Below are 14,611 nucleotides of genomic sequence, written 5' to 3' on the forward strand. Positions count from 1 at the left end.
CCTCCATAATAGTAAATGAATTATAGCTAAAATAGACATAAGTAAAACAAAATGGAAAAAAGACCTTTCATTAAAAACATATAAAGATAAATTAGATAAAGCGGAAAGTGTATGAAAACCAATGGCAGCATCAATAATTCATAGTTTGAACTCCAATCGATACTTATACATGCGACTGCACAATAGATCATAACTACAGTCACTGCTGGTACAACCACCAGTTGATGTCCAAAGCACGTCATCGCCCGCCTACAGTGGGCGCTATTTTGTGCTTAACCTCTGGTCACATGGCAACTCGTATACAAAACATCATAAAAACATTATAATTTTTCCAATTTTTTCATAACCATGACCCAATAGTTACTAATTGCTTAAAACTACAGAGACATGGTGTCTATAAAAATTACATAAAAGTTGCTTACAACACATGGGAATCAGGGGTGTTGGACTAAAAACCAATGTTTCTCCCAAACGGGTAATATCCTAAATAATATATATTGGATTTGTCCGGGACTGGGCGATCCAATTTCTGCTCCTGAGCGTTACACCCTGTGTACAGGAGAAAATGAGGATATGTGCATAGATAGATGTGCACATACCCTTTCTGTCTAATACGCACAGGTCCGAGGACCCATAAGGGATCCCAGGTATGGCGGAGGGATGTGCGGAGGGGATATGGCCTTAGGGGGGCTAGGAGATGTGCTGCTAGGCAGCGGTGGCACAGGGTGCCCATGATGGACATTATCCAGTGGTCCCGGTGTATGGCATATAGTATATATAAAAACACATGTGCCCACATACACCACATGGATCCGCCTCTGGGGGAAGGGAAGGGGGAGGGGGGCTGGGGGAGGGGGGAAAGGGAGAATGGGACCTACTATGGACGATGCCTATTAAACAGCATACTCACCACCCTCATCTAGTGTACATTCTGCTAAGGCTGAAGGGAGAGAAGGAAAAAGAGGGATCACGTTAATATAACAATATCTGACCACCAACAATCAATTCAAAACAGTACTTGGTTTATCATAATTATTGATGTATCACAGATAGGTCGATATCTCAAGACCTTCATTGAGGCCCTTAGGACTGAGGGTATCCAATTTAAAAATCCAAAAGGTTTCCCTCTCACAGAGCCTTCTGAATCTCTGTCCTTGTAATAGGGATCTAGGAATCATTTCTAGACCAATTATCTTCAGTGTGTCCACCATGCTGTTATGATGTTCCTTAAAATGACGTGGGACACTGTGTTTCTCTACCTCATCCAATATGTTTCTCTTGTGTTCACCTAGTCTTTGCCTGAGGGGTCTAGTCGTTCTACCCACATAAAATTTTGGACACCCACAGGTTAGGAGATACACCACATAATCACTCCCACAGTTTATAAAATCCTTCAATTTATGAACATGATTATTTCCGTCTATTACCTCAGTGGTTCTGTGACTAATGAAAGAACAACATCCACATCTCTTGACACTACATCTGTAAGAGCCCTTCAAAGAAGGAAACATACTTTCTGATTTCGTGGTTCTCCTCTTAACATTACTGGGGGCTATAGTGTTCTTTATGGACATGGCTTTTTTAAAAATAACTGCTGGGTGTTCTGGGATTAGATCTCTTAGTATAGGATCCTGCTTCAGGATGGGCCAATTGTGGACCACTATATTCTTTATTGGTCTAGAAATGATTCCTAGATCCCTATTACAAGGACAGAGATTCAGAAGGCTCTGTGAGAGGGAAACCTTTTGGATTTTTAAATTGGATACCCTCAGTCCTAAGGGCCTCAATGAAGGTCTTGAGATATCGACCTATCTGTGATACATCAATAATTATGATAAACCAAGTACTGTTTTGAATTGATTGTTGGTGGTCAGATATTGTTATATTAACGTGATCCCTCTTTTTCCTTCTCTCCCTTCAGCACTCCCCACTTAGCAGAATGTACACTAGATGAGGGTGGTGAGTATGCTGTTTAATAGGCATCGTCCATAGTAGGTCCCATTCTCCCTTTCCCCCCTCCCCCAGCCCCCCTCCCCCTTCCCTTCCCCCAGAGGCGGATCCATGTGGTGTATGTGGGCACATGTGTTTTTATATATACTATATGCCATACCCCGGGACCACTGGATAATGTCCATCATGGGCACCCTGTGCCACCGCTGCCTAGCAGCACATCTCCTAGCCCCCCTAAGGCCATATCCCCTCCGCACATCCCTCCGCCATACCTGGGATCCCTTATGGGTCCTCGGACCTGTGCGTATTAGACAGAAAGGGTATGTGCACATCTATCTATGCACATATCCTCATTTTCTCCTGTACACAGGGTGTAACGCTCAGGAGCAGAAATTGGATCGCCCAGTCCCGGACAAATCCAATATATATTATTTAGGATATTACCCGTTTGGGAGAAACATTGGTTTTTAGTCCAACACCCCTGATTCCCATGTGTTGTAAGCAACTTTTATGTAATTTTTATAGACACCATGTCTCTGTAGTTTTAAGCAATTAGTAACTATTGGGTCATGGTTATGAAAAAATTGGAAAAATTATAATGTTTTTATGATGTTTTGTATACGAGTTGCCATGTGACCAGAGGTTAAGCACAAAATAGCGCCCACTGTAGGCGGGCGATGACGTGCTTTGGACATCAACTGGTGGTTGTACCAGCAGTGACTGTAGTTATGATCTATTGTGCAGTCGCATGTATAAGTATCGATTGGAGTTCAAACTATGAATTATTGATGCTGCCATTGGTTTTCATACACTTTCCGCTTTATCTAATTTATCTTTATATGTTTTTAATGAAAGGTCTTTTTTCCATTTTGTTTTACTTATGTCTATTTTAGCTATAATTCATTTACTATTATGGAGGAATGACGCGCTGGCCAAAGTGCCCGTATACCCGCCCTCCTTCCCTTCTTTGTTGTTCCAAAAAAAGTACGCCCAATAAAGTTGGTTTTAGCTTCTTCAAGTCGCCATGGCGACCACATGAAGCAACACTACAAGTAAGCCCATTAGAGCGTGTAGACGTCATCTGACGAAGGCGCCGTGCGCCGAAACGCGTCATGACGTCATTTGTTTTTTTTGAACCTGGGAACCTTACATGAATGGATTTTACATTTCATTGACAGAAAATTAATTGTAGCTTCTAGATGGGAGTTAATTTAATTCTATTAGCAGAAAGTTTACATTTCAAGCCAATGTGTTTATGGCCAACATTAGATTTACACTTTCCAAACTGCCATGATTTCATATGGAGATGTCTTTCTATTTTTAGGACCTGGTCCAGACTGTGAGCTTTGGGGGAAACTATTTGTTAAATGTTGGCCCCAGCAAGGAAGGCTTGATCATGCCCATATTTCAAGAGCGACTTCGTAATGTTGGAAAATGGCTAGCTATAAACGGAGAGGCCATTTATGCCAGTAACCCTTGGAGGGTACAAAAAGAGAATGCTACTTGCAGCGTTTGGTAAGTGCACAATAAATTAATAATGTCAAGAAGTGAATGCCTGTTTCAAAAACCACTGCCAGAAGTGGCCATTGCTCAGTTCATGTTTGCATATTACTTTCATGCTTCACTGTTTGTTCTGCCAAGTAACTGTTTTGCAGCTTGTTGATGTGACTGATAATAATTTGCTCCCCGGGTTTAACACCTACTGTATCACGCTGGTTGGGAGAATGGACCTAGGTCTAGGTTTTTCTGGTGCTCCTCGCTTCGTTCTCTAGTCCTTATTCAAGTCCTTTTTGGCCTGCTTTTTTAACGTTTACTTGAGGTGGGATATGCTAGTTACACTTGATTGCTTATTCTTTTGTCATTAAACACTTGGTGGCCCCTCTTTGTGCCTGACCTCCCCTCCGTGCTGACGCTTTAGCCCCCATTATAAGCTCCAATTGGTTCCAGTCAGAGCAGAGGGCATGTAATGTGCTCTCTGTGAGCTCTTGTAGATTGTGTCCCCAAATGGCTTTTCAGAGCAGCCATGGCTGGAAGGGTCCTGGGCATTGAGTCAGGTATAAAGGGTGCAGCGCGGGCAAGGAAATTTGGGCGCTGCCATAGGCCATAAAGGGTATTGCAGCTATAGTGGCGCTCTGTATATTTTAGCGCCAACAGTGACTGAGCCTAAATTACAATTAAAAACAGCACAATTCGGCCACCAGCAGTAGCTGGAAGCCAAATTAGATCTTACCTCCACTGTAAGACGCCTTGGAGGGGGAATAGTAATTAAGACAAGACAAATGACATTTATATTTGGCTTTTCTCCTGGCGGACTTAATGCGCTTGAGCTGCATGTACTAGGGCACGCTCAGTGGGCAGTAGGCAGTCTAGCCCAAATACTCCTTACTGAATTGGTGCTGGCTTATTGAAGAGCTAATTTGAACCACCAGGAAATGTGCCACAGCAGGGTGAACCATTTTTTGGCTCCTCCCTGCACCCTATATTCCCAGCATACTTTTTACATGTATGCCCTGGGCATGTGTGGTTTGGAAACGTTAGTAACCGTGCATGCCCAGTACGCTCCCAGTGGTGTCTTCTAGACACATCCATGCAGGAGCAAGCACAAAGTGACCGGACTAGGAGCTACAGTGGCTACAAGAGGGAAGCCAGGCCACAATAAGAGGCCACCAACTGTCTGACATAAAATAATAAGCAGGTGTGCACAACTTTAAACATTTTACCTCAGGTTATCTTTAAGGCTGGGAGTACAATTTTGTGTGTTCTAATGCATGTTTTCTGCACAGGAAAACTGAGAAACTATGTTAACCCATTCGCGTTCCGTCGTTTTCACGTGAGAAATGTTCACCTCCCATTCATTAGCCTATAACTTTATCACTACTTATCACAATGCACTGATCTATATCTTGTTTTTTCCGCCACCAATTAGGCTTTCTTTGGGTGGTACATTTTGCTAAGAGCCACTTTACTGTAAATGCATTTTAACAGGAAGAATAAGAAAAAATTGAAAAATTCATTATTTCTCAGTTTTCAGCCATTATAGTTTTAAAATAATACATGCCTCCATAATTAAAACTCACGTATTGTATTTGCCCATATGTCCCGGTTGTTACACCGTTAAAATTATGTCCCTATCACAATGTATGGCGACAATATTTTATTTGGAAATAAAGGTGCATTTTTTCCATTTTTGCATCTATCACTATTTACAAGTTTAAAATAAAAAAAATATAGAAATATTTCATCTTTACATTGATATTTAACCACTTCAGCCTACAGCTTCGAAAATCTTATGCATCCAAGCAATGTTCACCTCCCATTCATTCGCTAATAACTTTATCGCTACTTATCAAAATTAATTGATCTATATCTCGTTTTTTCCGCCACTAATTAGGCTTTCTTTAGGTAGTACATTTTGCTAAGAGCCACTTTACTGTAAATACATTTTAACAGGAAGATTAAGATAGAAATGGAAAAAAAACATTATTTCTCAGTTTTTAGCCATTATAGTTTAAAATTAATACATGCTACAGTAATTAAAACCCATGTATTTTATGTGCCCATTTGTCCCGCTTATTACACCATTTAAATTACGTCCCTATCACAATTTATGGCGCCGATATTTTATTTAGAAATAAAGGTGCATTTTTTCAATTTGCGTCGATCACTATTTACAAGCTTATAATTTTAAAAAATGTAATAAGATACTCTCTTGACATGTATATTTAAAAAGTTCAGACCCTTAGGTAACTATTTATGTAGTTTTTTTTTTTTTAATTGTAATTTTTTTTATTATTTTTTTTAATACAAAAATGTATTTGGGTAATTTTAGTTTGGGAGGTAAATAGCCAATTTTAGATGTAAAATAATGTATTTTTTATTCAATACAGGTATGTGGGTGCAGTTTACTATTTGGCCACAAGATGGCCACATTCAAAAAGTTCCTAGATGCGAACGATGTCGCATCTAGGAACTAAAATGAAGAGAAGTTGTTTCCTGGGGGCAGAAATACCACGCTCTCTGATGAGAAAGCGTCGGTATTTCTGCCGGGGACTTGGATCGGTGAATGGGAATTATATTCCCATTCACTGATCGGGGGGGTAGCGGGAGGCAGCGGGGGCGCGCGCGGGCGCGCGCCCGATCGCGCGCACCACACGGCTGCAGCACCACTGCCTATCTGGACGGATATATGCGTCCAGATATGGCGAAGTGGTTAAAAAGTTTAGACCCTTAGGTAAATATTAACATGATTTTTTTTTTTTATTGTAATGGTTTTTTTTTTTTTATAGTAAACATTTTATTTGGGTAGTTTTGGGAGGGTGGGAGGTAAACAATAGATTTATAATGTAAATGTGTGTTAATTTTTTTTTTTTTTTCAGGTGTAGTATTACTTTTTGGCCACAAGATGGCGGCCATGAGTTTGTTTACATGACGTCACTCTAAGCGTAGCACGCGCTTAGAGTGACGCATCGGGAAGGAGACAGCCAGAAAAAGCACAGCTTCCGAGAGAAGCTGTCACTTTTTCAGCGGGGGAGAGGAATCAGTGATCGGGCTCCATAGCCCGATACATTGATTCCTTGGCTACCGAATCCGCGGCCGGGAGTGCGCGTGCACGCGGTAGCGCGCATGGTTCCTGGACGTAGAACCTATGTCCAGGAACCAAAATAGGTTAATCACTGGGCTAGTGCACACTTGGATGCATTTTTGCCATGCAGAAAAAAAACTGACAGCAGTGAAGCACTGAGCATTTTCTCTATCAATTACTGGTACATTAGCTTCTGTGAAAAAACACACTTTTATATATATATATATATATATATATATATATATATATATATATATATATATATATATATATATATATATATATATATATATATATATATATATATATATATATATATATATATATACAGACCATGGTGCTCCCAACCTACAGGACAACTTAAGTAAGAGGGATATAGAAGCTGCCATAGGTTTTTTTTTTTTTTATTATTTAACAATACAGTTGCCTGCTGTCCTTCTGATCTTTCATGCATCAGTGGTGTCTGAACTGCACACCTGAAACAAGCATATGGCAAATGCAGTCAAACATCTTTTCTGCATGCTTGTTCGGGGTTTATGATTAAAAGTATTGGTCAGAGTATCAGCAGGCAGCCAGGCAATTTGAAGTGTTTTTAAAAGGAAATAAATGTGGCAGCCTCCATATCACTCTTACCTCATTTGTCCTTTAACCACTTGAGGGCCCACCCTTTACCCCCCCTTAAGGACCAGCATTGTATTATGTGATCTGTGCTGGGTGGGCTCTACAGCCCCCAGCACAGATCAGGGTGCAGGCAGAGAGATCAGATCACCCCCCTTTTTTCCCCCACTAGGGGGATGATGTGCTGGGGGGGTCCGATCTCTCCTGCCTGCGTGTGGCTGGCGGGGCGGGGGGGGCACCTCAAAGCCCCCCTCCGCGGCGACATTCACCCCCCTCCCTCTCCTACCTGTCCCCCCCCGGTGATCGGGGCTGCACAGGACTCTATCCGTCCTGTGCAGCCTGTGACAGGACGTCCCCTGTCACATGACGCGATCCCCGGCCTCTGATTGGCCGGGGATTGCCGATCTGCCTTACGGCGCTGCTGCGCAGCAGCGCCGTACAATGTAAACAAAGCGGATTATTTCCGCTTGTGTTTACATTTAGCCTGCGAGCCGCCATCGGCGGCCCGCAGGCTATTCACGGAGCCCCCCGCCGTGATTTGACAGGAAGCAGCCGCTCGCGCGAGCGGCTGCTTCCTGATTAATCAGCCTGCAGCTGGCGACGCAGTACTGCGTCGCTGGTCCTGCAGCTGCCACTTTGCCGACGCACGGTATAAGCGTGCGGTCGGCAAGTGGTTAAAGAGAATATACACCCTCATTTCTAATATCCTACATGTAGCAGTGCCTGTGCTGATGTGGTGTGTCTTAATGCAGCCTCTTATAGTTCCCCCTTCTCCCCACTGTACCTATTTTTCCTTCCTTTGTCAAGGCAGATCAGGAAGGAGTGTGCCTCTGCTGAAATGGGGAAGTGTAATGCTCACAGCGTGTCTGTGAGCTTGAGGGAACTGACACTTGCAGAAAATCTGTGAGGGGTGCAGAGCCCAAACACACGGTTTAGAATAACAGCTGTGAAGACTCAGGCGTCACTTTCCAGACACGTTTGAGAGGGCACAACTCACGGAGCATGCCGCTCACTTCCGGGTGATTTATAGCCAGGATAGCGGCGGGAAGCAGCTAAAAAGGCACATAAGGGGCAAGGACATAACAAGGATGAATGTGGTATGTTTATATAGGTTTGCAAACTTACAGTTCCTCTTTAAGAGGCTTGGGAGTCCTCAGTCAAGAATTGTTTTCTGTTAGCGTAGAGTGGCATGTCCTGTCCAGTTCCATTTCTTCTTTAGAATCTCCTTTTTCATCATCTGTTTTGTTTTTGGGGGGTTTGTCACATGACCTCCAAAATCATCTACATATTGGTTTCCACACAGTATTTAACTTTGCAGCTCTGTTCACTCCAACCGCATGCTGTTGTGCTGCAAGCCTCCGTTTGACTCCCATGGGTTTTTCTGTGGGAAATGACATGCAAGAACACACAAGGGTGTTACAGAGATATGCAGCATGTAGAGCACAGCTGCAGTAAAGAATAACTTGGCACTGGAGCAGATAAAATACTATGCTCTGCTGTACTATTGGGGCTAGCAGAAGGATGGGGTGGGGGGGGGGGGGGTAGGGGGTTTGAAGCAGGATCCCCAGTGGTTGTAGGGGTAATGTTGTTCCCTTGGGCAGCAGCATAATAGTGACATATATGTTGGGATTGGAAATAAAGGGGAGTTGCTCCCCCAGCAGTGATAGCATTAGGCAAGAACATTCAAAAGTGATTCCTAAATACAGGTTCCAAATTAGAAATGTGGTCCGGATCCTAACTCTTCTGTGTGTGTGTTCTCTACAAGTCTAGCTTGCGTAAAATGTCCAGAACCTCCATCCAGGAATGCAAGCTGCAGATTCTATACCCTTTTGTAAGCAATTATAAACATCGAAATACATCTAAGCTAAACAGAAGAGGAAAATATAAAGAACACAGAATTCTGTTTAACCTTTTTAAAACTGTTTAATATTTCTCAGTATTCACTTGGTTGAATGGTTTAATTTGCGGTACTTTTGCGATTAGATACATTTGTGTTAATATCTCTGAACATTTTTTCCAGGTACACCTCCAAGGAATCCATTGTATACGGCATCTTTCTAAAGTGGCCTGAAGGAAATTTACTGAAACTAGCTTCACCCAAGACCACGGCAAATACTAATGTGAGTATGCAGGTAGAGTATGGTGGGTAAAATGCTGCATCAAGCCATTGTGTTTTTAAAAGGAAAAAAAAGGCTTTGTTTTTCCTACAATTATTAGGCTGTGTTCCCACTTGAGCAGAGAATGGACTTTTTTTTTTTGTTTTTTGTCTATTCTCTGCTCTTCGCTAAAGTGACAGTGAACGGTTCCTATGTTATAAACAGAAGCCGTTAAAGAGAGTCTGAAGCGAGAATAAATCTCGCTTCAGACCTCAGATAGCAGGGGCACGTGTGCCCCTGCTAAACCGCCGCTATCCTGCGGCTTAACGGGGGTCCCTGATCCTCCAAATCCCCTCCGTAATGCGGGGGAGCGCTTCCTGGTTGGGGCAGGGCTAACCGCCGCAGCCCTGCCCCACGCGCGTCTGTCAGCGCGTATCTCCGCCTCTCCCCCGCCCCTCTGTCTTCCTTCACTGAGAGGGGCGGGGGAGAGGCGGCGATGCGCCGCTGATAGACGCGACTGGAGGCAGGGCTGCAGCCGTTAGCCCTGCCTCCAGGAGCGACCAAGTGTCGCAGTGGGGGGTTTGGGGGTCAAGGGACCCCCGTTTAGCGGCGCTATTGCGGCGGTTTAGCAGGGGCACACGTGCCCCTGCTAACTATGAGCTCTGAAGCGAGATTTATTCTCGCTTCAGAGTCTCTTTAACAATTGTCAACAATGGATCCATTGGATCTGATGCGGTAAGCGGGCCGATGCCTTTCCTCATATAGACTATGGGGCTAATGCATCTACCCTGGCGACATGTCCCGCTGTCTGGAAAAAGTATAGGGGTCTCCATTGGTCTGCAAAAGACCAATGGAAATCCTCATCAACTGGGAGAATTCTTATTGGTTCGTGGTGGGCCAATGAAAATTCTCCGTTTTGCTAGGGAGAATTGGTCTAATGCAGCCTATGGGAGAGCTCATACTGCTGCCGGGCTGAGTACAGAGGGACCAAGCAATGGCGATTGGCTTTGAACAGCGCAGAGCAGATGCAAAATGGACGTTTTGCATCTACTCAAGTAGGAATTGATCACTGTGATAGGCTGACGGAGTGAGGGTTAAGAAATTAATTAGCTACAGTGGCCCAATTAGGAGAAATTAGCCTGTTCACTAGGGGGGTTTTACACCGCGGTCCTCAAGTGGTCAAGAATGTGTAAATCGGTGAAGAAGCGCTGACTTAAAGGAGTCATCAGGACACACATACTAAAATGAGTGGTACTTACCGGGGGCTTCCTCTAGCCCCAAGCTCCCAGGACCTTCCTCGCCGCAGCTCTGCCTGCAGCCGGTCGCTGGAGATCCGACCCGGTCCCCGGTGATGTCAGAGTGACCTGGAGGTCGCTCTATACTGCGCCTGCGCGATCGGCACTGTCATTCACCATCACGTGGGCCGGAGCGGACTGCGCAGGCGCAGAACTACTGCGCCTGTGCAGTCCGCTCTGGCCCACGTGGCTGTGATTGACAGCGTCGATCGCGCAGTACAGAGCGACCTCCAGGTCGCTCTGACGTCATCGCTGGGGACCGGGTCGGAGCTCCGGCTGCAGGCAGAGCTGCGGCGATGGAGGTCCTGGGGGCTGGAGGAAGCCCCCGGTAAGTACCACTCATTTTAGTATATGTGCCCTGATGTCTCCTTTAATGATTTATGAAGGAATATTGTGTTAAATGTTAAGTTATTGATTGAAGTTCCTCTATAAGACCGTTGTACTGCTGAATTGCTTCTCTGCATCTGGTGAAAGTAGCAGAGGAGGCACCTGACAATGCTTTCAGGAAGCAAAACATTTGTTTTTGTGATTCTATAGTTTATTACAGGAAACTCCTCTGGCCTAAGGACCGGGGAAGGGGTAAACGATGCTGCTTGTGTCCTCTCTGTTGTCCCCAAAAAAAGAAAATAATTTTCATGTGATGCCTTTTTTCCCAGTTTAAAAAAAAAAAAATTCAAATACACTTGGTCACTTTTTTTTTTTTTTCCCTTCTTCCTAATTCAGGGTGTAGACATGTTACACATTTGAAATACATTTGCAGAATACCGTCTTTTCTAAGATGAAACTGGTGGCCCTGTCCAGTTTGTTTTTTCAGACATTGCCTAGGAAGTTTTAAATAGTACTATGGAATATTATTATAATTTAGTATTTGTGTGCAGATTGTTTCTTGTGATTAATGGATGACTTCCTGCAGGTGACAATGTTGGGTCTGAGTGGAAAGCTGCGCTGGAAGCCTGGCTCTGAATCGGGGCTCATCATCGAGCTGCCCTCTATTGGTCCTGGAGTCTTCGCTGTGGAATACGGCTGGACCATCGGACTGGAGGGGGTGAACTGAAGATGTTCAGAAGTTGGCTGGATACATAAAGAAATGGCTGCATCCACATTGATGTCACAGCCCACATAATTGATCTTGAATATTTCCTACAATGATGAAGAGTGCAGCATTATGCACAATTTGATTATTTCTGCCTGTACAGGAAGAACCTCATGTTTGAGCTGATCTAGGACTGTGATAGGAATGAAATCTATTTTTCTCTGGACTGTTGGTGCCTTAAGGATGGGGTGTATTGTAGTTTGTTATATGACCTATGAATTTATAAAATATATACTCTGTTACTCTTAAAGGAGACCTGAAATCAGACTAATTGATTGAGTCTTACTTACCTGTGGCTATCTCCAGCCCCATGAGCATTGTGGGCTCCATCGCTGTCCTCCCTGGCTGCTCTGTTAGGGCTTGTTCACATCTAGGGTGTTTTTCTGCCTTATTTTTTTAAGGGCAGATGATTTTCAAAATCGCCCACAAAACCCTTGTGCAAAGAATCTCTATAGGAAGGTTCATATCGGCGTGGTTCATCTGCTTTGCGCTCCAGAGCGGTGCCTGTACCAATTTTTTTTTTGGGGGGGGGGGGGGGATTTTTGCTTTAAAGGAAGGTATAGGAAGAGTGCTAAATGCTCACAAAATCGCTTTATGAGGTGACTGCGTTCGCGCCTTTTAATAAATACAATGTATTTATTCATAATTTCTAAGTGATACAATGGAATTGCTCTACAAAAGCGCTTTGTACAAAAGCGTGGAGTGCTGGGATAGATTTCAATTTTAGATGTGAACAAAGCCTTACTGTGCATGCCTGGCTGTGCGCACACCCCCTGTTGCATACCCACAGCTGGGAGCATTCTGTGCAGTACACTCCAGCCACAGGGGCACGCGCTGCCAGGCCACAAATGTGTACAAGAGCACAACTGTCCAAACAGAGCTAATAACGGAACAGCTGGGGAGGATGACAATAGAGCTCATGATTCTCATGGGACTGGAGGAAGCCCCAGGAAAGTTTAAATCATGCATAAAGGATAAGTGTATTACCCCTCTTCTGCACTGCCTGCTAATTTTAACCTGCTTCCACCTGACTGCATTAGGAGTTATTGTAGACTAGCTCGCCTATTAGCTGCTACACAGCGCTACTCTAGTTTAGAGGCTCCAGCAAGAAACCTCATAGGGAAATTTCACCACTGTGATTGGGTGGGCAGCACCCTCTCAAACGGCTGAGTTTCAGTTTGTAGTAAACTATGCCCATGCTATTTGGCCAATCACAACACTTTGTGCTGTAAGAGGGTGCTGTGATTGAGAACTGGTCCCTATAAGGTTTTCCTAAATTAGACTAGTACCTGTCTAGCCTGCAAGTGGAGCACTTTCCTAGTTTGTTTTTATTCTATTAAGTATCCTCCTCTGCATATGGTGGGGGTTTTGGTCATTGGGGAGTACTTTTTCTACTGCATCCCACAATGTCAGGAGAAGCTCTAGTGACAGTGCCCTTATTCTGGCCAGTAATGCATCATATGACCAGATCTTTTATCAAGATGACTTTTTGTGTTTCTTGTACTTGAAGACTTTGTTGATAGTCAATGATTGACTATTGACCATTGCACATATTCTGATAGGTCAGTTCATGCAGTGCTTATTGGGAGATGAGTCTAATGTCAGCTCTGACGATAGTGCCTTTATTCTGGCCAGTGCTGCGTCACATAACCAATCCATCATTATCATAATTTTGTGTTTCTTGCACTTGAAGACTTAATATAAGACACTTATTGTCAATGATTGATTATTGCACATATTCCAATAGGCCAATGCATGCTTGATCTCAGGATGAAACTTTTTATTTTTACATTTTTCTAATAAATTGTTTTTCACTGTTATCCTGGTATTCAGTTTTTGTTTGTTTTTTTGCACATCATTAACCACTTCCCGATCGCCTAACGCACAGGGGCGGCCGGGAAGTGGAGCCCGCAAGGACCAGCTTACCCACAGAGGCGGCAGTCCTTGTAAGGGCATGGGCGGAGCGATCGCGTCATCCGTGACGCGATCCTCCGCCGGCGCCTGTCTCCGCATACCCGCCGTAACATCCCGCCGGCCATACGGAAGCGCCGGCGGGATGTTAACCCCGCGATCGCCGCATACAAAGTGTATAATACACTTTGTAATGTTTACAAAGTGTATTATACAGGCTGCCTCCTGCCCTGGTGGTCCCAGTGTCCGAGGGACCACCAGGGCAGGCTGCAGCCACCCTATGTCGCACCCAAGCACACTGATTTCTCCCTCCCCCCTCCCCCCCCCCCCCCCCAGATCGCCCACAGCACCCCTCAGACCCCCCCTGCCCACCCCCCAGACCCCTGTTTGCACCCAATCACTTATCAATCACTATCTGTAAACGCTATTTTTTTTTATCCCCCCCCCTGCCCCTCCTGATCACCCCCCCCCCCCCCCACCCCTCAGATTCTCCCCAGACCCCCCCCTGTGTACTGTATGCATCTATCCCCCTGATCACCTGTCAATCACCCCCTGTCACTGCCACCCATCAATCAGCCCCTAACCTGCCCCTTGCGGGCAATCTGATCACCCACACCAATAGTTTGCCCCCAGATCCGACATCAGATCACCTCCCAAGTGCAGTGTTTATATGTTTTCTACCCTAAACACCCACTAATTACCCATCAATCACCCCCTGTCACTGCTACCTATCAGATTAGACCCCTATCTGCCCCTAGGGCACTCAATCACCCGCCCACACCCTCCGATTGCCCTCAGGCCCCAGCCCTGATCACCTCGCCAGTGCATTGCTTGCATCTATTCCCCCCTCTAATCACACCTTGAGACACCCATCAATCACCTCCTGTCACCCCCTAGCACACCTACCCATCAGATCAGGCCCTAATTTGCCCTGTGTGGGCTCCTGATCACTCGGCCAAACCCTCAGATCCCCTTCCGATCACCTCCCCAGTGCATTGATTGCATCTATTTTCCCCTCTAACCACCCCCTGAGGCACCCATCAATAACCTCCTGTCACCCCCCCTA

At 44.8% G+C, this 14,611-nt stretch overlaps 1 protein-coding gene across 1 annotated transcript in view; it reads left to right on the forward strand.

Moving 5' to 3' along the window:
* The window catches only part of FUCA1 (alpha-L-fucosidase 1), a 39,884-nt gene extending 26,430 nt beyond the window's left edge, over positions 1-13,454 (forward strand). Inside the window, exons 6-8 of the mRNA XM_068268802.1 lie at positions 3,275-3,465; positions 9,171-9,270; positions 11,455-13,454. Of these exons, the coding sequence (XP_068124903.1) occupies positions 3,275-3,465; positions 9,171-9,270; positions 11,455-11,595 (432 nt within the window). The 3' untranslated portion in view covers positions 11,596-13,454. The remainder of the gene's footprint in view (positions 1-3,274; positions 3,466-9,170; positions 9,271-11,454) is intronic.
* Positions 13,455-14,611: the final 1,157 nt, after the last annotated feature.

This window comes from Hyperolius riggenbachi, chromosome 2, assembly GCF_040937935.1.
Source record: "Hyperolius riggenbachi isolate aHypRig1 chromosome 2, aHypRig1.pri, whole genome shotgun sequence".
Lineage (NCBI taxonomy): Eukaryota > Metazoa > Chordata > Amphibia > Anura > Hyperoliidae > Hyperolius > Hyperolius riggenbachi.